Consider the following 27,647-nt stretch of genomic DNA (forward strand, 5'->3'; position numbering starts at 1 on the left):
TTTTTTCTATTAAAAATATCTCTCTCTCCTCCACTAGGCTATAAAATTTCTAAGAGGGAGATCATGTATTATTCATCTCATAGCTATCCTCAGTACCTAGTAGAGTGCCTTGCCTGCCCAGTCACTAAATGTTTGCTGAATTGCTGAACTGGAGTGAATGGGAAGCTCATGCCTAGAGTGGAAAAATTACATTGTTTATATCAATCACCTTCATAGGTGATTGTTTAAGGATCTTTTTACCTGTTTCACGGAACTTCTTTCTTCCGAATTAGAATTGCCTCCCTCCATCTTGTGTTACTTGGGAGCTGACCAAACATATCACTGCAAGGCAGACCGAAACTTGCCTGGTATGAATACTGGAGTGGCAAGTACATGGTATTAACCTAAACCACGGCAGGCCTGACTCACTGATCAGAGAACATTCCGCACCAAGCCCTTTGAAAGGGTTAGAGTTCTACCTCCCAGGCAGCCTCTATGGATTCGTCAGAGCTGGTATTCAAGGGGAGCTTGTTTGCCACAAGATTGCCCCAAAGGAAATGTTAGATATTATTGAGACACCAGATCCGGGCTTCACCACATTAGACTTTAGGGTTACTCAATTGAGTGACAGCACAGATGATATGAATATTAGACTGGAAGTCAGAAGACTGGGGTTACATACTGGCTTCACTACTATGAGATCTGATACAAATCTCTCTCAGCTTCCTTAAGTTACAAATGCCACATGTGTAAATGGTATCCCACAAAGTTGTTTTAATGGGTAAATAAAATAACATGTCTGAAAGTAGTTTGTAACTGCATTCCTATGCGAATATAAATTACCATAGTTCTACAAATAGAAATTTAAACCAATAAAAAGTATGGATTATCATAAAAGGGTACATAAATGGTAAGGACGGGAAGAAAAGAGAAGGTGCCACACTGGAATAAATCAACAGCTTCACTGAATATATCCCTCATATAGCCCTCAAAAGGCCCAGAATTACTTTTCTTTCTGATTGGTAACAGGGAAATACATTTACCTGATTGGGAGTGATCACCACAGAAAGAATAACCCCACCATCTTCTTCACTGGTCCCTGGTACTGGAACAAAAACAGGTTCTGAAGGATAAAAGTCATCTTCTCTCCAAACCTGTAACTCCCCCAAAAAAGTATTTTAAGGTTAGTTATGAGCTGGAAGCTTAGTTATGAGCTGGAAGGTTAGTTATGAGCTGGAAGCTTTCAATAGCTTTTTTCCCCTCCCAGCATGAATTTGGCTGTCAATATAATATTCCAACAACAACAAAACACACAAAAAACAGACTTACTGAGTTGAATATATGAGAGAGAGAGGGAGCTTTTGCAGCTGCACATTCTATCATCATCAAACACAATTTGTGAAATTGTAATTTCCTACCAACCTGAAATATAGTTATGCCAACAACCTTAGCCCCATGATTTCTCTCAAAATAACATCAAGCTCAGAATTCTATTTCTGGGCTTGTGACTCATTTAGATTCCCTGGAGGGAACATACCCCTACTTAGGTGATTCCATGGTTCTCAAACTTAATAAAAGTAAATAGCTGAGCTGCTTAAATATTAGAGAAGCTTAAAAGCTACCTTAATCTAAACAGAAACTCATTCCAAGGGCAGAGCAGGTCCTTTCAGGGTTTAGAAAACAAAAGAGCCGAAACCGGTTTGGCTCAGTGGATAGAGCGTTGGCCTGCGGACTGAGGGGTCCCAGGTTCGATTCCGGTCGAGGGCATGTACCTGGGTTGCGGGCGCATCCCCAGTGGGAGATGTGCAGGAGGCAGCTGACCGATGTTTCTCTCTCATCGATGTTTCTGGCTCTCTATCTCTCTCCCTTCCTCTCTGTAAAAAATCAATAAAGTATATTTTTTTAAAAAAGAAAACAAAAGAGATTTTCATTACCTTTAGTGTCTTGTTCACCACATCAACCTTGATCAGAGAATCCCCTATCAAATGCCGAAAGCCACAGCCATAGAAGAAACGATATTTTTTGCCACAGAATTGGCCATAGTTGATCTGGGGAAACTCAACACCTCCTTCCTGTTCTAAGTTCTCAGGGTGTAGATTTTCATAAGAGCACCAAATCTGAAAAGGTTCCAAAAGATTTGTAAGTGATTGCTTAATCCTCACTTATTTTCTTCCGTGTAGGTCAGGGGGGTGGCGGGGGCAAGGGGTGGGGGTAACACTCTGTAAGAGTTTCTGACAGGGCTTGGAAATGGAGGTCCTATGTAATTTTTTATATTGTTCTTTCCATCATGGGTAAAAATGCGTAAAAGATTATCTGGTTTTGTGACTAAGCTGATAGGAGGTACAAGTGGGCTTTTTATTCTACTAAAGCTAAGACATTGATAGCTAACCAATAAGATGCCTGTGATAAGCACAAATTATCTAAAAGGCAGGGGTGGTCAATACCAACCTCAAATATTTAAACATTTTACAACCATTTGAAAGTTGCGTATATCTGTTTCAAAACATAGAAGAGAGCAGTAAACACAGTGCTCACTCCCAAACCGAATTCTGCGGTTCTTGTGCAAGCGATGTACCTGGGCCTGAGCCTGCTCAGCTGAAGGTTATGAAACCTACTGTCCGTCAAACACTGTGGGAAATGGCCAGTGAGTAAAAACAACACTAACCTCCAATGCCTTCGTCTAATATCTGCTCAGAGCCTACCTTGCCATCAGCCTGTTTCACCGCACTGGCCGAGGAGTAGGACAACGGGCTGAGGTTCTCTCCCTCAGGGGCGTTCAAACTGACACGTAAGGGCAAAACAAACCTTCGAGGGAAAGATGTGGCTACTGAATTGTAGACCTGTTCAGGAGAGAGAAGTAAATGGATGAGGAACTTGTCATTCATACAGTGACAGCACGTCCCAAAGTTTAGATCCAGGCAACATTATTGGCATTCCTAAGTAATGCACACATGATCATTTTTACTCATTTATTTATACAACAAATACCTGTTGAGTACCTACTACAGGTACCGTTTTAGACACTGGGAATACCGCAGTGAACAAAACAAAGCCTCTGGCCTCATGGAACTTACTGTCTAGTGGAAAAAGAATGATAGTAAATAATATATGTTGTTTAATTAGTGTCAAACAAACGATTATATAGCCCAGGTTCTAACAGTGATAAATGCCATTAAGAAACATATTGCAGGGTGGGGAACTAGCGAGTAACAAGGGCTGCTTCCTTCTTCAGGTTTGGTCAGGATAGACCTCTGGGCGGAAAAGGGTTAATTTAGCAGGCATAGGTTGCTCAGACTCTGCACACTCTCAAGAAAGGCCTGTTTTCCTGCCTGGCCCTTGTCTGGCACCTGGGAGCCAAGCTCTTCCTTGGACTGATCTGTCTGATAAAAGTATGTTGCGTACCTGAGGCCTTGTGTCACACTGTACTTATTTATCCAGATAGTTTATGCTGAAATGTGATTTATAACGAGCCCCTGCTTTCTCTGTGGGGTCTGGAGCTTCAGTAACTGAGATTGCCCATGGAGGGGCTATATGTCTATGTGAAGATCCCCAATAAAAAACCCTGGACAACCAGATGCATGCCTCCAAGGATTCAGTTTCCTCCAGACTTCACCCCTGCACCGCTTTCTTTTGCTGATTTTTTTGGGGCCCGTGAATCCTCCTAATGAGTTATCAAGCGGGACCCCCAACATAGCCTCTCTGTAGAGGTGATGTTTAAGTAAGAGACTCTAATAAGATAAGTGTATTTTTTCTGATAATAAGAATGCTTTAAGTACATTTTTCTCCCATAAAATATTGTAAAATGGAGAACGAACTGCCATTTCTCCCATATACCTCGTCCATATTATCTCCATCTCATGCAGAAATGTTTTTACTGAGTAAAGACTTAGTGTTATGTTTAAACTACATGAAGAGGTTTTTTTTTTAATTACTTTTAAATTTATTTAAATATTTTTTTCTTTTACAAAACCATAACTGAACAAAAAGAGACTCCCAATAATGGTAGATGAGGTCATGTGGAGAGACAGAAAAGCTGGACAAAGATGTTTAAAACAGCTGCTTGAAGGCACTGTTGAGCTAAAAAGGCAGTGAAGAAAAATGGGGTGGAGATTTGGAAGGAGATAAACTAGATATTGGGGGTACTTTTTCCCCAAAGGGCATAAAATGCTTTTAGGAAAAGACAGCTAAAGGCTGAGAAAAATCAAGCAATTTCTTTATTAAACTTTTTATTTTGAGATAATTGCAGATTCACATGCAGTTGTAAGAATACAGAAAAACAATTGATTTTAAAATGGGCAAAGGACTGAAAGAAATATCTTTCACCAAAGATAAACAAATGGACAATAAATACATGAAAAGATGCTCAACAGAATTGGTCATTAGAAAAATGTGTATCAAAGCCAAAATGAGATAACACTTCATACTCATTAGGATGGCTATTATAAAAATGTAAAAAAAAAAATAACAGTGTTGGTGAGAACGTGGAGAAATTGAAACACTTGTACATTGCTGGTGGGAATGTAAAATTGTGCAGCTGCTATGGAAAACCATTTGGCAGTTCCTCAAAAAGTTAAACATAGAATTATCATATGACCCAGAAATTCTAGGTAAATACCAAAGGGAATTGAAAACAGGGGCTAAAATAGATACTTGTATGCCAATGTTTCTTTTAAAAAATATATTTTTATTGATTTCAGAGAGGATGGGAGAGGGAGAAAGAGAAACATCAGTGATGAAAGAGAATCATTGATCACCTGCCCCCTACTGGGGATCAAGCCCACAACCGAGACATGTGCCCTGACCTGGAATCTATCCATGACCTTCTGGTTCATAGGTCAATGCTCAACCACTGAACCACACCAGCTGGACTATTTTCTAATGTTATTAACAGTATCATTCACAGTAGCCAGAAAGGAAAAATAACTCAAATATCCACCAACAGATAAATAAAATGTGGTATGTGTATATATATTATTCAACCTTTAAAAGGAATGAGATTCTGATACATGTTACACCATGGATGACCTTGAAAAGATTATGCTAAATGAAATAAGCCAGACACAAAAGAACAATTCTTGTATGATTCCACTTATATATGGTACTAAAACAGGCAGATTTGTAGAAACAAAAAGTAGAAAGGGAGAGGGGGGAACAGAGAGCTGTTATTTAAGGGGTACAGAATTTCTGTTTGCAATGATGAAACAGTTCTGGAAATGGATAGTGGTGATGGTTGCACAACATTGTTAAAGTACTTCATGCCACTGAATTGTACACCTAAAATAGTCAAAATAGTAAATATTATGTTATGTATATTTTATCACATGAAAAAAGAAACAATGCATCCTTCATCCCTTTTCACCAATTACAATGTCTTACATAACTACAGCACACTATCACAACTGGGAAATTTACATTGACATAATCCACTAACTTTATTCCGATTTCACCAGTTACCATGCACTGGCTCTTGCAGGGATTATATCATGCTTCAAATTAAGATTAAGACTATCTAGACCCAGAGAGAACCAAGATGGCAGCGTAGGTAAATGCCTGTACTCGCCACCTCCCACAACCACATCAAAATTACAACTGAAATACAGAACAACCATCATTCAGAACTGCCTGAAAGCTGGCTGAATGGAAGTCTTACAACTGGAGAAGTAAAGAAGAAAGCACACTGAGACGAGTAGGAGGGGCGGAGGTGCCAAACAGGCTGGTCCAACACCCACATGTGTCGTTTTTTAACTGGGAGGGAGATCATCTCTATGGAGGCTGCCCATGAGGAACAAGAGGTCCCAGCCCCACTCCAGACCCCCAGACCAGGGTTCCAGAGCTGGGAAGAAAAGTCCTCGTAACTACAGGCTGTAAAAACCAGTGGGAATTGTGGCTGAGGGACACAGAGGTTGCTGGAGACCCAGATGTTCCTTTTAAAGGGCCAACATATGAACGTACTCAGACTCACTTCCTCTGAGCTCCAGCACCAGGTGACTCTGAGGGACCCAGTCACATACAGGGAGAAAGTGAGCTGTCTTGCATCAGGGCAGGAACTTGGTGGCAGCTTTCTCCTAGACAGGGGTGCTAGTAAGGGTCATTGTTCCTGTGTTGAGACGTCTCCTGTCACAGGGCTGACTGGCAGCCATATCTGAGTTTCCATCAGCCTGGCCCACACTGTTTATTCCATCCTGGGGATTCCCTGAGACCTGTCCCATCCAATTTGCAGCCCCACCCAAGCTGTTTGCAGTGGCTTTTCCATATGAATGGCCTGTCTTGGCTCAGGCTTCAGACTTTACTAAATCTCTTAAACAAGCTGCATCTTGTGTCAGCATGCCCCAAACTATCAATAAAAGGCCCAAGATCCCCACTAGCACCAGTCTGCCTTGCTTCACAGCTGGGCCTCACCTCCTGCATAGCAGCTCTCCCACTGTAGTAGCAGCTGGTCCTCACACAATTGGTCTGGAGGTCAACTCCTCCCAGAGACACCAACAGCAATCAATGCTCAACCACAAGACTGTACACACAGCCCACACAGGGATGCACCTAGAGTGCCCAGCTCAAGTGACTGGCAAGGCTGAGCCACTGGCCCCTACAGGACATCGACTACACAAGGCCACTCTACCAATTCCAGGAGACATAGCAATTCTACCTAATATATAGAAACAAACACAGGGAAGCAGCCAAAATGGGGAGACAAAAAAAAAACATGTCACAAATGAAAGAAATAGAAGAAAGCAAACTACTGGATACAGAGTTCAAAACCATAGTTGAAAGTCTCAAGGATCTTGATGAGATCTTGATGAGACTTTCAAGGTTCTTAGTGAAAATGTCAAGACATGAAAAAGGACCAGTGAGAAATTAAGCATACACTAACTGAAATAAAGAACAATTTACAGGGATTCAACTGTAGACTAAAGAACTCTGAGGATCAAATCAATCATTTGGAATATGAGGAAGCAAAAAGCACCCAATCAGAAGAGCAAAAAGAAAAAAGAATCCAATTTACTGATACATCTCCTAGACAAGTGATGGTGAACCTTTTGAGCTTGGCGTGTCAGCATTTTGAAAAACCCTAACTTAACTCTGGTGCCGTGTCACATATAGAATTTTTTTGATATTTGCAACCATAGTAAAACAAAGACTTCTTTTTTTGATATTTGTTTTATATATTTAAATGTCATTTAACAAAGAAAAATCAACCAAAAAAATGAGTTCGCGTGTCACCTCTGACACGCATGTCATAGGTTTGCCATCACTCTCCTAGACAGTGGTCGGCAAACTCATTAGTCAACAGAGCCAAATATCAACAGTACAACGATTTAAATTTCTTTTGAGAGCCAAATTTTTTAAACTTAAACTATATAGGTAGGTACATTGTTATTAACTTAATTAGGGTACTCCTACGGCTTAGGAAGAGCCACACTCAAGGAGCCAAAGAGCCCCATGTGGCTCTCGAGCCACATTTTGCCGACCACGGTCCTAGGATAATAGAAACTACAGAGAAAATAAACAAATGGGACTACACAAAATAAAAAACTTATGCACAGCAAAAGAAACCATCAACTAAACAAGAGAGCCCACTATATGGGAGAACATATTTGCCAATGTTACATCCGATAAGGGTTTAATCTCCAAAATTTATAGGGAACTCATACAACTTAACAAAAGGAAGATAAACAATCCAATCAAAAAATGGACAAAAGAGCCCAGCCTGCATGGCTCAGTGGTTGAGCATCAACCTATAAACCAGGAGGTTAAATTCCTGGTCAGGGCACAGGCCTAGGTTATAGGCTCGATCCCCCGTATGCAGTGAACAGGAGGAAGCCGACCAATGCTTCTCTCTCATCATTAATGTTTCCATCTCTCTCTCCCTCCCCCTTCCTCTTTGAAATCAATAAAAATCTATTTTAAAATGGACAAAGGATCTAAATAGACACTTTTCAAAAGTGGACATACAGGAGGCCAAGAAGCACAAGAAAAAATTCTTAAAGACACTATCCGAGAAATGCAAATCAAAACGACAATGAGGTATCATCTCACACCTGTCAGAATGGCTATCATCACAAATTAACAAACAAAAGTGCTAGTGAGGATGTGGACAAAAAGGAACCCTCCTGGACTGCTGGTGGGATTAAAGACTGGTGCAGCCACTGTGGAAAACACTATAGAGTTTACTCAAAAAATTAAAATTGAACTCCAATTTGACCCAGAAATCCCACTTCTAGGAATATATCCCAAGAAATCAGAAACACCAATCAGAAAGAATATGTGCACTCCTATGTTCATAGCAGCACAATTTACAATAAATCTTAATTATTGTAAACAGCCTAAGTGCCCATCAGCAGATGAGTGGATTAAAAAACGATGGTACATCTACACAATGGAAGACTGCACTGCTGTAAAAAAGAAAGAACCCTTACCATTTACAACAGCATGGATGGATCTGGAGGGCACTATGCTAAAGCGAAATAAGCCAGTTGGAGAAAGACAAGTATCACATGATCTCACTCATTTGTGGAATATAATGAACAACATAAATTGATGAACAAAAATAGATCCAGAGACATAGAAGCAACGAACAGACTATCAAACTACAGAGGGAAAGCAGGGGATTGGGAGGGGGGGGGTGCAAAAGGAGTGAGAGATCAACCAAAGCACTTATATGCATACATATAAGCGTAACCAATAGACACAGACAGTGGGGGCAGGAGCCTGTGCTGAGGGGTGGGAGCAGGCTAGGAGAGGTCAATGGGGGGAAAAGGAGACATATGAATTGTACTTTGAACAATAAAGAATTTTTAAAAAAGAATCCAAAAATATGAAGAAAGCATAAGGAGCCCCTGGGACAACTTCAAGCATACCAACATTCACATTATAGGTTGCCAGAAGGGGAAGAAAGAGAGCAAGTTATTGAAAACCTATTTGAAGAAATAATGACAGAAAACTTCCCCTACCTAGAAAAAGAAATGGACTTACAAGTCCAGGAAGCCCAGAGAGTCCCAAACAAGAGGAACCCAAAGAGGCCCACAGTAAGACACATCATAATCAAAATGCCAAAGTTAGCCGAAACCAGTTTGGCTCAGTGGATAGAGCGTCGGCCTGCGGACTGAAGGGTCCCAGGTTCGATTCCGGTCAAGGGCATGTACCTGGGTTGCGGGCACATCCCCAGTAGGAGATGTGCAGGAGGCAGCTGATCGATGTTTCTAACTCTCTATCTCTCTCCCTTCCTCTCTGTAAAAAAACAATAAAATATATTTTTAAAAAATAAAATAAAATGCCAAATTTAGCCCTAGCCAGTTTGGCTCAGTGGCTAGAGTGTCAGTCTGCAGACTGACGGGTCCCAGGTAAATTCTGGTCAAGGGCATATGCCCAGGTTGTGGCTCAATCCCCAGTAGGGGTCATGTGAGAAGCAGCCGATCAACGATTCTCTCTCATCATTGATGTTTCTATCTCTCTCTCCCTCTCCCTTCCTATCTGAAATCAATAAAGATATAAATAAATAAATAAATAAATAAACAAACAGATAAATAAATAAATTTCCAAGGGTCAAAGACAGAGAGAATCTTAAAAGCAGCAAGAGAAAATCAGTTGCATATAAGGAAACGCCCATATCACTGTCAGCTGATTTCTCAACAGAAACTTGGCAGGCCAGAAGGAAATGGGAAGAAATACTCAAAGTGATGAATAGCAAGGATCTACAACAAAGATTACACTAGTCAGCAAGCTCTCATTTAGAATTGAGGGTCAGATAAAGAGCTTCACAAACAAAACAAAAAAGCTAAAGGAGTTCATCACCACCAAACCAGTATTACACGAAATGTTGAAGCATATTATTGAAGAAAAAGGAAGAGGAGGAGGAGGAGGAGGAGGAAAGGGGGGGAAATATGAAAAATAAAATGGCAACAAATACATATCCATCAACAATAGAATCTAAAAATCAGAATAAACAAACAAGAAACTTAATGAACAAATAAATTGGTGAATAAAACAGAATTAGAGGCATGGAAGCATGGGAAAGACTGACAAATCCCAGAGGGAAGGGGAGCAGGCGGACAGGAAGAGATTAACCAAAGATCTTACCTATGGACACAGACAATAGGGTGGTAAAGGCCTGGGGTGGGGCAGGAACCGGGTGGAAGGGGACAATTGGGGGTAAAGGGGGACATCTGTAATACTTTCATCAATAAAGATTTTTTAAAAAGAAGAGTATCTGGGCCTGCCCTGGTCAGTTTTCTCAGTGATTAGAGCATCAGCCTGTGAACTGAAGAGTCTGGGTTCAATTCCCGTCAAGGGAACATACCTCCGTTGCAAGTTCCCCAGCCCCAGTAGAGGCGCATGCGGGAGGCAACCAATTGATGTGTCTTTCTCCCATGGATGTTTCTCTCTCTCTCTCTTCCCTCCCTGTGGGGAGCTGATATAGGGTTAAGCCTCAGACTGACCTGTGGGCAAAGTCACAAACAATTCCCAGCTTAGAGGGCACAGTCCTCTAAGCATAATTAGGCTTGACCTTATGAGGCTCTCTAGATCTTATCTGTGAAGCTAATGGGCTGAGGGAAGTGCAGGAAGTGGCCAAAACAAGTGAAACTCACAAGAACTGTGTAACTATGGAAACCACTACCTTGTTTACCTCTCACTATAAAATAAAGGCTCAGCTTGCCTTGGGATCTCTCTCTGTGGCCTCAGCCAGGCACAGGTAGATCCACGGAGACTAAGGAAAGCTAGAGAGTTCTGAATGCCGTCTCTGTGTAAAACATTCTTCGCCGACTCCGTCCACACCTTTGGGAACCCCTGGACCCGCTAGGGCTGGACCCCAGCACCTCCCTCCTTTCCACTTTCTAGAAATCAATGAAAAAATATCCTCAGGTGAGGATTTTAAAAAAAGAAGAAGAATATCTGGGCCCTATCCAGGTGGTTCGGTTGGTTGGCACATCTTCCCTTTCACCAAAAAGTTCTGGGTTCAATTCCTGGTCAGGGCAAATACCTAGGTTTCAGGTTTGAACTCCTGTTGGGATGCATACTGGAGACAACCATTAGATGTCTCTCTCTCTCTCTCTCTCTCTCTCTCTCTCTCTCTTTCTCTCCCCCCCTTCCTATCTCCAAATGAAGCTGTTTTTAAAAAAAGAATATCTAGAATTAACAACAAAACAAAGAAAACCTACTAAATGGGAGAAGGTATTCACTAATAAAACATTTGATAAGGGGTTAATAGTGTATCCAAAATATATAAAGAATTCAGACAACTCAAACCAGAAAAACACACAACGCAATTAAAAAATGGGCAGAAGACCTGAATAGACACTTCCAAAAGGACACACAGATGGTCAATAAACATATGAAAGTTGCTCTCAACATCACTAGTCATCAGAGAAATGCAAATTAAAATGATAATGAGATATCACCTCACACCTGTCAGAATGGTGATCATCCATAAATCAACACACAACAAATGTTGGTGAAGATGTGGAGAAAGCCGAAACCGGTTTGGCTCAGTGGATAGAGCGTCGGCCTGCAGACTCAAGGGTCCCAGGTTCGATTCCGGTCAAGGGCATGTACCTGGGTTGCCAGCACATCCCCAGTGGGAGATGTGCAGGAGGCAGTTGATTGATGTTTCTCTCTCATCGATGTTTCTAACTCTCTATCTCTCTCCCTTCCTCTGTAAAAATTCAATAAAATATATTTAAAAAAAAAAAAAAAAAAAAAAAAAAAAAAAAAAAAAAAAAGATGTGGAGAAAAGGGAACCCTAGTGCACTGTTGGTAGGAATGCAGTTTGGTACAACCACTATGGAAAAAAGTGTGACAGCTCCTCAAAAAATTGAAAATGGAACTTCCTTATGACCCAGTAGGGGGCATGCAGGAGGCAGCCAATCAATGTTTTTCTCTCTCTTTCTCTCCCTTCCCCTCTCTCTCTTTAAAAATCAATAAAAATATTTTTTAAGTTATGATATATATATATATATATATAAAATGAAATATTACTCAGCCATGAAAAAATAATGAAATCTAATCTACACTAATAAAAGAGAAACATGGTAATTAGCGTACGACCGCTACCCTTCCCATTGGCTAATCAGCATATCCTTATGCAAATCAACTGCCAACTAAGATGGCGGTTAACCGCCAACAAAGATGGCGGATAATTTGCATGCGCCCAATGATGGGAGGCGAAAGGGGAAGGACTGAAGAATGGTGATCGGCAACCCAGGCGGCAGGCAAGAGCTAGGGAGTGGGCAAAGGCCGCCTTTCCCCACCCCCAGCCGGTGATCGCCATTGGAAAGCCGGCAGCAAACCCGACCCCAGGGGCTGGGGTTGCCGGCTGGCCTGCGCAGAGCGATCCCCATGGTGATCAGAGGGCGGCAGGGGCGGGAGGGCCCGGGCGCAGGCCAGATGGCAACCCCGGGCCCCACTGGGGCCGGGGTAGCCAGCTGGCCTGCGAGGAGCGATCCCCATGGCATCGGAGGGTGGGAGGGTCTGGGCGCACACCCGACTGTGTGGTCTGAGTTTGCTGCTGCCTATAAACCGAGAAAAAGTTGTAAAATGAAGTACTAATCTCTAGGGTTTAGGTCAGACCAAGGAGTAGTGCCACTCAGCCAGAAGCTGGCTCATGGCTGGCCAGTGGGGAGGTGGTGGCAGCAGCCTCTCCCACCTCCATGGCAGCACTAAGAATGTCTAACTAACAGTTTAGGCCCGATCCCTTGGGGGCTTAAGCCTTTAGTCAGACATCCCCCGAGGGCTCCCTGGCTATCAGAGGATGTCTGGCTGCAAGCTTAAGCCTGATCCCCCGGGGAGTGGGCCTAAGTCAACAGGTGGACATCCCCCAAGGGGTCCTGGACTGCAAATGGGCGCAGGCTGGGCTGAGGGACGCACCCCCCCGCCCACCGAGTGCACAAATTTTGTGCACCGGGCCTCTAGTAAATAAATAAATAATGAAATCTTACCATTTGTGATAGCATGGATGGACCTAGGTATTATGCTAAATGAAATAAGCCAGACAGAGACAAATACTGTAAGATATTACTTATATGTAGAATCTAAAAAACAAAACAGAAACAGATTTATAGTTACAGAAAACAAACTAATGGAGGCCATTTTGAGGGATGGGGTAAAAAAGGGTGATAAGATTAAGAAGTACTAATTGGTAGCCACAAAATAGGTATATGATGTCAGGTAAAGCACAGGGAATATAGTTAACAATCTTACATAATAAAAGCATAGTATGCAAATTGTCTCCTCGACCGGGAGTTCCTCTGGAAGTTCGACCAGGGGGTGGAGCCAGCCAAGGGAAGGGAGGGAGTACCTGCCCAGCAGTCGGTAGCTATTAGGGACTTTACCAGTGCAGGAATTTCGTGCACTGGGCCTCTAGTCCTATCTAATAAAAGAGAAACATGGTAATTAGCCGTACCTCCGCTACCCTTCCCATTGGCTAATCAGGGCAATATGCAAATTAACTGCCAGCCAAGATGGCGGCCGGCAGCCAGGCAGCTTGAAGCGAACAGGAGGCTTGCATGCTTCAGTGATGGAGGAAGCCAACGTTCTCTGCCTGCCATTGCCAGCCTCTGAGCTTGCAGTTTGAAACATTGTTACAAATATAGAAGCTAAACAAGCTCCAGAAACCTGCTTTCAGCCAGCCAGGATCTCAGAGCTGGAGTTGAAACAGTGTTTCGATTATAGAACCCAAACAAACCAGATACCTGCTTTCAGCAGCCGAGGTCTCAGAGCTGGAGCCAAGCCTCAGAGCTAAAGCTGGCCCAGAATAAAAAAGAAAAAAGAGCGGTTGGGAGCTTCAGTCACCCAGCAGCCTGAAAACAGCCCTCAGCCCCTCACCCAGACTGGCCAGGTACCCCAGTGGGGACCCCCACCCTGAAGGGGGTGTGCCCAGCTGCAAACAGCCATCAGCCCCTCACCCAGGCTGGCCAGGCACTCCAGTGGGGACCCCCACCCTGATCCAGGACACCCTTCAGGGCAAACCAGCCAACCCCCACCTGTGCACCAGGCCTCTATCCTATATAGTAAAAGGGTAATATGCCTCCCAGCACCGGGATCAGCGTGACAGGGGGCAGTGCCCAAACCCCCTGATCGCCCTGCGGCTCTGTTTGTGACAGGAGGCGGGGGAAGGCACCCCAACCCCCTGATCAGCCCTGCTCTGTGCCTGATGGGGGGAGCTCCCCAACCCCCTGATCGCCCTGCGGCTCTGTGTGTGACAGGGTGCGGCGCCCCAACCCCCTGATCGGCCTTGCTCTGTGTGTGATGGGGTAGAGCCATAACCTCCCCATCGGCCCTGCCCTGAGTGTGACAGTGGCAGCGCCCCAAGCCCCTGATCGGCCCTGCTCTGTGGGTGATAGAGGATGGAGCCCCAACAGCCCCCCACGGGCCCTGCTCTGTGTGTGATGGGGTAGAGCCATAACCTACCCATCGGCCCTGCCCCGAGTGTGACAGGGTGTGGCGCCCCAACCCCCTGATCGGCCCTGCTCTGTGTGTGACAGGGGGCGGTGCCCCAACTCCCTTATCGGCCCTACTCTGTGAGTGACAGGGGGAAGCTCCTCAACCCCCTGATCGGCCCTGCTCTGTATGTAGTGGGGAGAGCTCCCCAACCCCTTGATGAGCCCTGCTCTGTGCATGACAAGGGGGAGCTCCCCAACCCCCTGATCGACCCTGCTGTGTGCGTGACAGGGTATGGAGCCCCAACCCCCCTGATGGGCCCTGCTCTGTGAGTGACGGGGGCAGCGCCCTAACCCCCTGATTGGCCCTGCTCTGTGCGTGGACAGGGGGTGGTGCCGCAACCTCCCCATCGACCCTGCCTTGAGTGTGAGAGGGGCCGGTGCCCCAATCCCCCAATCGGCCCTACCCTGAGCGTAACTGAGGGTGGCATCGCAACCTCCCGATCCGCCCTGCTCTGTGCATCACAGGGGTCGGCACTCCAACTCCCCAATCAGCCCTGCTCTGAGCCCAACCAGGGGCTGCACCTAGGGATTGGGCCTGCCCTCTGCCACCCGGGAGCAGGCCTAAGCCAACAGGTTGTTATCTCCCGAGGGGTCCCAGACTGCGAGAGGGCACAGGCCGGGCTGAGGGATCCTCCCCCCGAGTGCACAAATTTTTGTGCACCGGGCCTCTAGTATTGTAATAACTATGGTGCCAGGTGGGCACTTGAATTATCAGAGGGATCACTTTGTAACCTATATGAATGTCTATCCACTGTGTTGTACTCCTGAAACTAATACAAAAAAAGTGTTGAATGTAAACTATAATCAAAAAATAAAATTAAAACAAAAAGAATATCTGGAATTGATAATGTACCCTAGCCATCTGCCAGAAACAAATGAAAATCTCTAAAGGAAGATAACAAAATCCTGGATCTCAAAATATTTCTACAATTTTTAAACACAATATTCTGTATATGATAAAAATTAACCAACCTATGAGAAAGCAAGAGAGCATGATAGAAAAAAAGAGTAAACAACAGATGATAGAAACAAAGCCACAGGGAATCCAGATAATAGAGTTATCAGACTTTATTCTAAATATGTTTAAGGAAAATCTTTTACATCAAGCATTATAGCACAGAACTAGAAATTATCAAAGAAAACAAAATCAAAATTCTAGAACTGAAAAATGCAATGAGTTGAAGAACTTGGTGGCTAGGTTTAAGAGCAGAATAGACACAGTTGAAACCTGCAGATAAATGTTTATAGCAATTTTATTCATAAGTGCCAAAAATAGAAATCAACCAAGATATTTTTTCCACAGGTAAATGGGCAAGGTGTGGTACATTCATACACTAGAATATTATTTAGCAATGAAAAGAAATTAGCTATGAAGCCACTAAAAGACATGGAGAAACCTTAAAGGCATATTGTTAGGTGAAAGAAGTCAGTCTGAAAAGGCTACATACTGTATAATCCAACTATATGACATTCTGGAAAAGGAAAAACTATAGAGACAGTAAAAAGATTAGTAGTTGCCAAGGGTGAGGGAACTGAGGAGGTAAGAATAGGTAGAATAACAATAAAAATTATTTTTAAATACCTGGAAAAAGGGAAGGCTGGGTGGAGGTGGGCAAAGGGAGGAGGGGAAATGGGGGATATCTGCAATACTGTCGATAATAATTTTTAAAAAAAGAATAGGTTTGGGGGTGGGGGGATAAGAGACCAACCAAAGGACTTGTATGCATGCATATAAGCATAACCAATGGACACAGACACTAGGGGGGTCAGGGCATGTGCTGGGGGGTAGGGGTGGCTGGGAAGAGCTCAATGGGGGAAAAAGGAGACGTTGTAATACTATATGTAATACTTTAAACAATAAAGAATTTAAAATTTAAAAAAAGAATAGGTGGAATATGGTCGTTTTAGGGTGCTGAAATTATACTATAAAGGTGGATACATGACAATATGCATTTGTTAAAACCTATAGAATGCACAGCAGACAGAGTGACTCTAATGTAAACTATGGACTTTAGTAATAGAGTATCAATATTAGTTCATCGGTTATAACAAACGAACCACACCAAGGCAGATGTTAATAACAGGAGAAATTGGGGAGATAAAAGGAAGGGATTATATGGAAAACTCGCTGTATTTTCTTATTTTCCTTTAAACCTAAAACTTCTCTAGAAAGCAAAGTCTGTTAGTGTTGGGGTGTTTTTAATGTGTTTTTATTGAGAGAGAGAGAGAGAGAGAGAGAGAGAGAGAGAGAGAGAGAGAGAAAGAAAGAGAAACATTGGTGATAGAGAAACATCATTGATTGGCTGCCTCCTGCATGCCCCTGACTGATGATCAAGTCCAAACCTGGGCATGTGCCCTGACCTGGAATCGAACCAGTGACCTCTTGGTTCATGGGTCGATGCTCAGCCACTGAGCCAAACCAGCTGAGCTATTAGGTGTTTTTTTAATCTACAGCAAACAGCATTCTTAATGGTAAAATGTTGAAATGTTTTCCTGTCAAACTGGGAAGTAGATAAAGATGCCACTTACATTCAACACTGTACTAGAAGTCCAGTAAATAGGCAAGAAAAAGAAAACCAACAAATACATTAAAATCTGACAAGTTTTTTGTTTTTGTGGTGTGTGTGTATGTGTGTGTGTGTGTGTGTGTGTCTGTGTGTGTGTGAAGTTGACTCTAAAATTTACACAAAATTGTAAAGGGCCAGGAATGACCATAACACTCACTACAGAAAAAAATTAGGAGGACTTGATCTACTAAACATCAAGATTTTTTAAATACAGGGATAGTAATTAGAAGAATGTCGTACTGGCACAAGACACCAGTGGAACTGAATATAGAGTCAGAGCAATAAGACCTATATGGATACTTAATTTTTAGAATTAAAACTTCTTCTGGAAAGTAATATAAAAGAATATTTTTATGACTTTAGCATAGGAAGATGTCTGAAATAGGTTACACAATGTTTTATTCATAAAGTAAAAGATTGATATATTGAATTTATGGAAATGCAAAAGGCTAAGAAAAACTTAGGCATCCTTTTAAAAAGAAAAGAGTCAGCAGGCTTATACTACAGCTTTCAAGACCTATCAAACAGCTATAATAACATAAATAAGATTAGTAAGTATAAGTAAATTTTAAAAGCAATGTTTTTAAAAGATTTCAAAATAAAACTCTAGCTATTAATTTCCAACATTTATAGGGAATTCATACAACTTAACAAAAGGAAGATAAACAATCCAATCAAAAAATGGGCAAAGGACCTAAATAGACACTTTTCAAAAGAGGACATTCAGAAAGCCAAGAGACATATGAAAACATGCTCAAAGTCACTAATCATCCGAGAGATGCAAATCAAAACAACAACGAGGTCTCATCTCAAATCTGTCAGAATGGCTATCATCAACAAATCAACAAACGACGAGTGCTGGAGATGATGCGGAGAAAAGGGAATACTCGTGCACTGCTGGTGGGAATGCAGACTGGTGCAGCCACTATGGAAGACAGTATGGAGTTTCCTCAAAAAGTTAAAAATGAAACTCCCATTTGACCCAGTGATCCCACTTCTAGGAATATACCCCAAGAAACCAGAAACACCAATCAGAAAGGATATATGCATCCCTATGTTCATAGCAGCACAATTTACCATAGCGAAGATCTGGAAACAGCCTAAGTGCCCATCAGTAGATAAATGGATTAGAAAACTGTGGTACATCTACACGATGGAATACTATGCTGCTGTAAAAAAGAAGGAATTCTTACCATTTGCAACAGCATGGATGGAACTGGAGAGCATTATGCTAAGAGAAATAAGCCAGTCAATGAAAGAAAAATACCACATGATCTCACTCATTTATGGATAATAAAGACCATTATAAACTGATGAACAAAAATTGATACAGAGGCAGAGCAGCATCGAACAGACTGTCAAACTACAGCAGGAAGGCTGGGGAGGGTTGGGGGGATAAGGGTTGAACCGAAGGGCTTGTATGCATGCATATAAGCATAACCAATGGACATAAGACACTGGGGGGTAGGGGAGGCCGGGGGAATGTCAAGGGGGGGTGGGGGAGGAGACATATGTAATACTCTTTGTAATACTTTAAGCAATAAAACAAAATTTAAAAAAAACTCTAGCTAAAAATAGTTTGTAGTACATACCCCAGGAAAAATCTTAAATTGGATTTAATATCAGAAAAAAAAAGTTAAATCTTCGGGTAGATGAAATGATACACTTTATCAGAGAATTAAAGTTATGGTCCATTTTGCTGTCCCTTCCAGTAAATTGAAATATATTTAGTGGTCAAGTGTAATCAGCAAATAATCACAGCTTCAAAACATCTCTTGGGGTTTTTTTTACGTGCTTTCTATTAGGTATTAAGTAAGTACTTCAAATTATTTACAAGTATTAAATGAATAAGCGACAAAGCTGTGTCTTTTAAACTATTCTCCTCCCATATTTGCCAAAGAGATAAGAGAAATAGCTATTTCTAAGGTTACATAGCCAAAACCAGGACTTGGCTAGTTCAAAATTATTTTGATGACACCAGAAAATCAATGATGTTTACCTGATCAAGCCCTTCCCCAGCTTTCCTAAGATTCTGTAGTTGGTAAACTTCTAGGTTTCTTCCATTATCTTGACAGCACAAATCAATTACAACACAGTCCTGGTCCTCAAAAGCATTGATTTGATGAAAAGTAACAAAAGGTTTACTGTAGTACATCCCTGGAAGAAGCTGCAGGGAAAATATAAACAATGAAAGAGACATTTACTTTTCTTTCCTTTTCTTTTCTTTTTTTTCTTTTCTTTTCTTTTCTTCTTTCTTTAGAGAACAGATGCACCAAGCTCGAATTAATATTTCTCCCTGTTATGTGACAGGCCATATAAGTGCAAAAGGTAAAATTTGCAATGTAGAAGCAAATATGGTTTGATTTAACCATTGCTTGCTTAAGCCATCTCACCTCATATTAATCCACAAACTGGGGCTGTTTAATACAGACCAATTGACTATTACAACTAACTCCAGTGTTTTGATCCTGAACTCTACATGGTTAAATAGAAAACACTGCTGCCCTGGCTGGTGTGGCTCAGTTGTCTGGGCATCGTCCCATGCACCAAAAGGTTGCCAGTTTGATTCCCAGTCAGGACACATGCCTAAGTTGCAGGCTCGATCCCAGGTAGGGAGCGGGCAGGAGGCAGTCAATTGATGTTCTGCTCTCACATTGATGTTTCTCTCTCTCTTCCTCTCCCTTCCTCTCTCTCTAAAAATCAATAAAAACATTAAAAAAAAAAAAACACTGCTAGGTGAGGACATGTGTGGGGGTGTGAGGGTGGCCAGGGAGAGGTCAATGGGGAAAAAGGAGACATATGTAATACTATATGTAATACTTCAAACAATAAAGAATTTTTTTAAAAAGACATGGAAATAAAAAAAAACACTGCTATTAAGTAACATGATAAATTTAAGTGGTTAATTCTTTGAAAAATGCATTCATTATTAACATGGAATTTTCGTAATAAAATGACAGTACGGTAAATTTAGGATACTATCTCTTTAGAGAGGGGAAAAATAAACAGATATAATAGTGCTATTAATAGAAAGATATTAGACTTCAGTAGGACTATCATATTTGTGTACCAAGAAGTTGTAAAAGCAACTAATTAAAGTATCATTGCAAAAGTTACAGAGGGACTTTGCATGAACAATATCCTCTTTTGCAAATATGATATGGAAAAGTCCATGCTAAGAGGGTTTCTAGATGCCATTTTAATTAAATCAGATAATTTAAGGGATAAAGCCATCTCCTACAATGTTCTAATATGCTAAATCAGTGATTCCCAAAGTGGGCGCTACCACCCAGGGGGGCGGTGATGGCCACAGGTGCATTTGGGGGCGATGAGTAACTGCTATTAAAATTTAAAAAAAATTAATTTCCAGGGGCTGAGTAATATTTTTTCTGGGGCAGTAGGCCAAATAAGTTTGGGAACCACTGTGCTAAATCCACTGTGTTAATTAATGAGTAGCTAGTCCTACCTATGAAAGAAGGTACTATCCTTGATTAAGAGTCATGCAAGTAATGCCCAGTGAAAGTAAAAATCAAGCAAGTGGAAATGTGCCTTTGTTTCCAATCATTTTCATGATAAAAATATTCAAAATACTCCACCTGTCCAGTGTGCTTATTCACCACATGAAACCGTGTGTTATACTGGGGCTCCCAGCTTATTCCATCTGAGAAGGCCTTTCCCCGAATTTTAGAAGTGACTATTTTCCACAGATTCATTTTTAGAGGTTGTTCAATGAAGATTATGTAGTTCTTTGTCATTCCTAAAAGGTTCCAGCAAACATTAAAGTGTTATTTGGTAAACTAGAGTTGTCTGCCACGTGACAGTTAAGGGAACATGTTTGAATGTTGGCACACATGACTGCTGACCCAGACAAAGGCGGGCCAAAAGTAATTCTCCCTGTTTCCCAGCTTTGTTACACAGATTTCCTGTTCCTACTTTAAAAAGGGAAGTGCTTAGAATAGTTTGGTTGAGTGCACTATATTCACTTTTTTTCTTTTTTTAAAAATTGTTGTGGTTTAAGAACAAGTAAAGAAGCATAATATGAAAGTTGATTTGTGATCTGAACCTTTATTCCATAATCCTTTTGCTATTTATACCAGGGGTAAGGACCCAGGAGCAGATTGTCTATAAAGGTTTAGAATACAGAAGATAAATCTTCTGAGAAAAAGCTAAAGCAATCTATATAGAATATGAATTTCCCCAAAAAATATAGTCAAGATCTTTATTTGTGGTCTTTAAAGTTACCTAAAATTTTGAATCGTGTCGATTAATTTTTTATGGTCAAATTTTTTTTAAATTAAGACTTCAACTTTTTAGAACAGTTTTAGGTTCGGAATAAAACTGAGGGAAATGTACAGAGATTTCCATATACCTCTTATCCCCCACACATGCATAGCCTCTCCATTATCGACATCCCCCACCGGAGTAGTACATTTCTTATAATTGACTAGAGACCCAATGCACGAAATTCGTGCAAGAGTAGGCCTTCCATCCCCTGGCTGCCAGCACTGGCTTCCCTCTGGCACCCAGGACTTGGGCTTCCCTCGAAGCCTTGGCTTCATTCAGAAGGATGACTGGTCTAATTAGCATATTATGTTTTTATTATTATAAATGAACCTACATTGACTCATCATAATCACCCAAAGTTCATTGTTTACATTATGGTTCACTCTTGATGTTGTCAATTAATTTTTTAGTGATTGCTTGTACTAAAATAGCTATTCTTTCAAGCAGCCAGTTGGTTAGGGAAAGAAGTATATATTACTAACCAGAATAAATTTAAGTGGCATTAAAATGCAACCTTGATCCAAAATGTTACTATACTCTGATAAACTGTATTAACATAGTATTTGCCTCAGGTACCGTGACACTAAAGCAGGCCCCATTGCAATTTGCTTCATCTCTGGACTCACCAAAACTATGGTAATAAGAAGGTTTAAAACTCTGTGCAGAAGCAATCGAACATATCACTTGGGCTCCATGGATTGTATCTTCAAGATCCCCCTTTTCTGGAGGAATCCGAATAATATTATAGCAAGAACCTGGAAAATGGAAAATTCTGTCTTAACAATTTTACATATATCCTAAGAATAAAAGATAACCCTTGAACTTATGGACTAAGCAAAAGCAGTTAAGAGATTTATGCAATGGCATGACACCCATATTTCAAACAGACTTAGATATCAAAAACGTATGAACTTTATGAAAGTCATTAGCTAAGATTTTCAAACACCACACCCAAAGTAATCCACCAAGTTTATTATATTGTAATATTCTCAAATAGTTATCCTCTCACACCCTGAAAATGAACTCAATTTCTATTTCATAGGAAAAAAATAAGCTTAGCAGCCAGGAATACCCTCAAATTCTATTCATCGCTCTCCCCACTACCCAAATGCAGCGACTACAATCTCTAGTTGCATCCGTGTCCAAATCCTTCTCTCCAGTTCTCTGGGTCCTTGAGGTTGCTTTAGGCCCCATCTCATCCCGTCTCATCAACATTCATTCATGCAATCATTCATCTGACTATTACTACTACTTCAAGAATCAACTCAGGTACCCATCCACTCAAGAAACCTTCCCTCAGTCTTCCCCACCCCAAGTCATTTGGTGCCCCTCCTCTATGCCCTCTCTTATATAGTCATAGCACTTATCTCATTGTATTATAATTATCTCCTTGCTTGTCTGTTTCTACTGGGAGAAGCAGATAAACAACTAGAGCTTTTCAAGAGCAGATTTATCTGCTCCACCTTTGCATCCTCAGTACCAAAGACATACATTTAGTGAGTACACTATAAATAGCTATTAGTGGATTGACTAACAACATGTTTGTTAAATCATTCAATGAATGAACAAATATTGAGGTCATATTAAATGATCTTCCTGGTAATATTATAATTGCCAATGTAGGTCCTAAAGAACTTGGGTAACTTGTAGTATTTTGCAACCACTAAACTTTTTTTGGAACAAGATTACCATACAGTTCTCTATTAGTTTATTCAACAAGTACTTGTTGAGTGTCAATTATATTGCAGGCACTCTTCTTCGTGTCATAAATACCTTATTCTAGACACTTGTATATACCAGTGTACAAAATTGACAAATAATAAGGTTTATTATTTGATTAGGTTTTGGCCAATAGTCAATAAAAGAGTGCTCTGTGGTTGTGAAGGGCCACAAAAATAAAGAAATAAAGACAACAACACAGAATAAAGAATAAAATCAATGGAACTCTTCTTTTATAAAGCTCAAATTCTAATAAATCATACAATATGTAAAAATATAATGCTTCAGATGATGATAAAAGCTGTAATTGAAAATAAACCAGAAAATGGGGATCCGGAGTAAGTGTACAAGGATGGGTCCTATTATTTACAATTTTAAATATGGTGGTCTGGGAAGGCTTCATAAGAAAATGACATTTGAATAAAATTATGAAGGAGATGAGGAAGAGAGTTTGGTGATATCTTGGAGAAATGCCTTCCAAGAGGAGAGAAGAACAAATGCAAAGAATCTCAGCCAGGAGTTAGTTTACAGTGTCTCTGTCCTACATTCACCAAAGTATTAGGTCTAATCCCAGGCACCCTGATTAGTTACCCAGTTATCATAGATACTTTTAAAAAGGGAGAGTTTTTTATTTGAACACTAAAATTTGCTTAATGTTTTTCTAGAGTTCCATTGACTTTATTCTTTATTCTGTGTTGTTGTCTTTATTTCTTTGTTTTTGTGGCCCTTCACAACCACAGAGCACTCTTTTATTGACTATTGGCCAAAACCTATTCAAATAATAAACCTTATCATAATTCTAAATTATTTTGTAGAAATAACAGGTTTATATTCAGATGCATAAATTATCCTACATAAACCCTTCTCTCCAAAAGAAATATATAATTTTGTTTTCACACACACAATAATAATAATAATAATAATAATCCTATATAATAAAAGGCTAATATGCAAATTCACCCCTAGACCGGGAGTTCAACCAGAGGTCAGGGCCAGCCAGCCAACCCCGGCCCTATCAGCCTGATCAGGGTGGGCCGGCCAGACCCCACCTGTGCACGAATTTGTGTACTGGGCCTCTAGTGTTATATAATTTTACAATATTATTAAGAACTAGTTGGATTGATTAATGTTTTAGAAAACTTTTGTTAATTTTAAAACATCTTTTGAAATATCTGTAAAAGCTAAAACAGTTAAAAGCCTGTTACTTACTAGAGTTAGAAATCACTAAGCAAGCACTTTAATATAACAAGAATCTCTAAATTTCCCCCAAACACATCCTAGGTCAGGGGTGGGCAACCCCTGGCATGCATGCCAAACATGGCATGCCAGTAACTTTTGCTGGCACGCGAAACCCTCTATTATAATCTTCCATTTACAATTTTTGCGAACATTTGAGTGACTTAAATGTTAAATTACAAGGAACTGGCAAGACACTTGATGTTATGTTTGGTTACATAAATGTTTTTAAAAAGAAAACTGAAAGTCTTTAAGAGGGATGTGGATGGTGAGAGATTTAGATATTTCCCAAACCTCAAGAGGCACATCAAAGACCTCCCAAAAGATGACAGAACAGACTGTCAAAGCCTTCAAAAGCTGTTTTTAAACATCATTGAGTCAACTATTGAGCAGTTCTTCTCAAGATTTGCAAAATTCAGAGAACTGGAAGAGACAGCAAAATTCATGAGGTTTCCAAACAGCATGAAACTGGAGGAACTAAACTTACAAATGTTTTCATGGATAGACATGGCTGACTTTGAAGTGCAGTTGATTGAATTTCAGAGTAGCTCAATTTGGAAGCAGAAATTTATTGACATTAGAGTTGACTTGGAAAACATTGAAAAAAAGCGATTAGAGACAGGAGTACCAGAGAGAAGTGTCGAAAACAAACTATTGAGGACTTGGAATGCCATTCCAGAAAATTTTTTCTGTTTAAAAAACTTTGCAACAGCGTTACTCTCCATGTTTTCATCCACATACGCTTGTGAATCTTTGTTCTCAGTGATGAATTTTGTTAAGTCTTGTAATAGGAGTAGCCTGATGGATGAAAGTAGTAGCTCGTGCATATCTCTGAAGGTCACGAAATATAAACCTGATATAAAATCTCTGTCATCAGTGATGCAGCAGCAAAAGTCCCACTGATAATATCAAACAGAGTCAGAAAGTTTTCTGTCGGACTATCAGTGTCCATGTATACATTAAAAAATAAAAGTATTTTTCATCATCATATACTGTGTTTTTGTCACTCGAATGAATTTTATTATTTCTTCAAGGTTCTTCACATACGTACACCTTAAGAGATATCAAGTGGGCATAACATGTTCTCAAAAAATTAGGGTTGGCACGCAGAAGAATTTTGAGTCAGAGATTTTTCTGGTTTTGGCATGCACTCACAAAAAGGTTGCCCACCCCTGTCTTAGGTTGTTGAACTCCCTGCAATCATATGTACAATTGAGTGCCAGTTCTTAAACTTCTCACTGAATCAAATAATTAAGAAAAAAAAGTAAATTTAGTTTCAGTTGAGATTGGAAGATAAAACAATTTCCTGTCTCGGCATTTGGATAATTAATGATTACTCAATCCACTACATTTAAACACAACTAGTCATGAACTGTTCTATCTGCAAGTCATGATGGCATGCATACTCGAGGCAGAGACACCCAGGAAACACCCAGCAGAGGAATGACTTGCCCAATACAGTTCATCTAACCTGGAAACTCTTCAGGACTCTTTAAACAGCAAACTGAGGCAAAGTAACAAGCACAGCGTCTGGTAAGTGCCAGAAGGGTTTCTCAAAGATCTAAGGGCTGCTTGAGCCAAAATCATCGGGGACCTTGTTAAAATGCACCAAGAGATGAGGAGCTGTTAAATTCTTGGCCCCTTTTTGGGTCTACTGAACCACTATCTCGGAAGATGAAGCTCAGTGACCTACATTGCTAAGAAGCATTCCAGATGATTCTTAGACACACTACAGGCTGAGAATGACTGATCTAACGACTGTTTTAGAATATATAATTCAGAATGGTTAAACAGTACTTAAAAGGGATGTTTGCTGCTTCCTATTACAGCTGTAAAGAATACATTCCTACCTGAGGACAGATAATAAAGAAGAGAGATAGCTGGGTACCCCATCTCTACTTGAGCCAGTAAAAAACAATCCCGCAGTATTCATTTTCACATACACCCATGTGTAAATATGGAGAGGAACAGATGAACAACTCACAAGGCCAATTGTTTACCAAAGTTACACATTAACCTATACAAAAGCTTTATAGGTTATAGAAGACTGATTGACAGATAAGCTAGTCAGAAATATCTAATACACATTTCATTCAAACACAGACATGTGTGCTCAGTTATAGGAACATGAATTTGCATGTCCTGAGTCCCTTCTGTACTCAGAGGTGAATAATTATTAAGGTGGTCTACAGAGTGTGTGTGTTTCAGACTTGGTGCCAAGTCTGGTTTTAGACACTTAGAAGCTTGCCTAAGCAAGTATCTTAAACCTTGTCAAGGCCCACTATCTATAAAAAGAAGTAATAAGCCCTAGCTGGTTTTGCTCAGTGGATACAGCATCAGCCTGCGGACTGAACGGACCCAGGTTCGAATCCGGTCAAGGGCACATATTTCAGTTGCTGGCTCGATCCCCAGTAGGGGTTGTGCAGGAGGCAGCCAATCGATGATATTCCTCTCTCATTGATGTTTTTATCTCTCTATTCCTCTCCATTCCTCTCTCTCTAAAAAGTCAATAAAAACATATTTAAAAAAGAAATAATAACACCTTTCTCAGATAAGTGTTAAAGGATTAAATGAGAAAATACCTAGAAAAATGTTTAATGCCAGCACATACTAAGCATTCAGTAAATGTTAGCTATCATTATTAGCTATGAGAACTTTCTGGAGCAGATAGGTAGGCAGTTGGGGAAGTGGGTGACCAGGAAAGAGGTGTGATGTATGTGGTTGTAAATGCAACTGCACTGTAACTTTAACTTACTTTGTACTGTATTAATCCCATTATAAAAATAAATTCCTACCTATGTGATAGACAATGTATCTTGTCTACATCTTTGCTGCAGAATTCTAAATTGCTTATACTTACAATATGGTACTTTATCAAAATTCAAGTTTGAGAAATACATACAGAAAATCCCTACAATGCTTGTGAGCCAAAAAGCACAATGGAACATAAAAATGTGAGTGATGCTGAGAAGGTCAAATAGAAAATCAGCTGCTAAGCATATGTGCAAAAGGACCGCAGAGTACGTACTCAATGATAAATTATGTACTTTAAGTTCAGTAATGCCATTTCGGAGATTTTTTCTGAACTTTTCAAATAAAGTTTCATAGGTTTACATCTTAACCACAATGGAACCCCAGGAAGATATTAACTTCGAATTATTTTTAAAAAGACTTCCATCCCACTTTACCATGTGGCCCATAGGAGTTCCCCATGTTGTATGCAGTTCCGTCTGGGTCATAATGAGGATGTGCAGTTGCTCCATTCACAGCAATGAATTTGCTCCAGTCTACCTGCAAATTGAAGACCATCAGAAACTTTTAAACATTACATTGGCAGATCTTTATTTAGATGCGTAAACAGTAGAGATGTGTCAAATACCTTTAAAATAAGATATGAAAACTACAGCCCTGAGCCCTAATATCTCACCTC

The 27,647-nt window shown here is 40.6% G+C and overlaps 1 protein-coding gene across 4 annotated transcripts in view; it reads right to left on the bottom strand.

Annotated features, from left to right (window-relative positions):
- Window positions 1–27,647, bottom strand: part of BCO2 (beta-carotene oxygenase 2) — a 64,033-nt gene that overhangs the window by 1,242 nt on the left and 35,144 nt on the right. For 2 of the 4 annotated variants that reach the window (XM_070426035.1, XM_070426034.1), the window contains exons 5-11: window positions 27,406–27,508; window positions 21,889–22,017; window positions 20,575–20,735; window positions 18,978–19,145; window positions 2,682–2,819; window positions 1,914–2,096; window positions 1,023–1,133 (exon numbers count right to left, since the gene is read on the bottom strand). In XM_070426035.1, the coding sequence (XP_070282136.1) occupies window positions 1,023–1,133; window positions 1,914–2,096; window positions 2,682–2,819; window positions 18,978–19,145; window positions 20,575–20,735; window positions 21,889–22,017; window positions 27,406–27,508 (993 nt within the window). Of the gene's footprint in view, window positions 1–1,022; window positions 1,134–1,913; window positions 2,097–2,681; window positions 2,820–18,977; window positions 19,146–20,574; window positions 20,736–21,888; window positions 22,018–27,405; window positions 27,509–27,647 lie in introns of those variants that run through there. The other 2 variants (XM_070426037.1, XM_070426036.1) reach the window with 2 other exon arrangements.

Source organism: Myotis yumanensis, unplaced genomic scaffold, assembly GCF_028538775.1.
Source record: "Myotis yumanensis isolate MYYU_CA2020_CCGP unplaced genomic scaffold, mMyoYum1.0.hap1 SCAF_10, whole genome shotgun sequence".
In the NCBI taxonomy this organism is placed as follows: Eukaryota; Metazoa; Chordata; class Mammalia; order Chiroptera; family Vespertilionidae; genus Myotis; species Myotis yumanensis.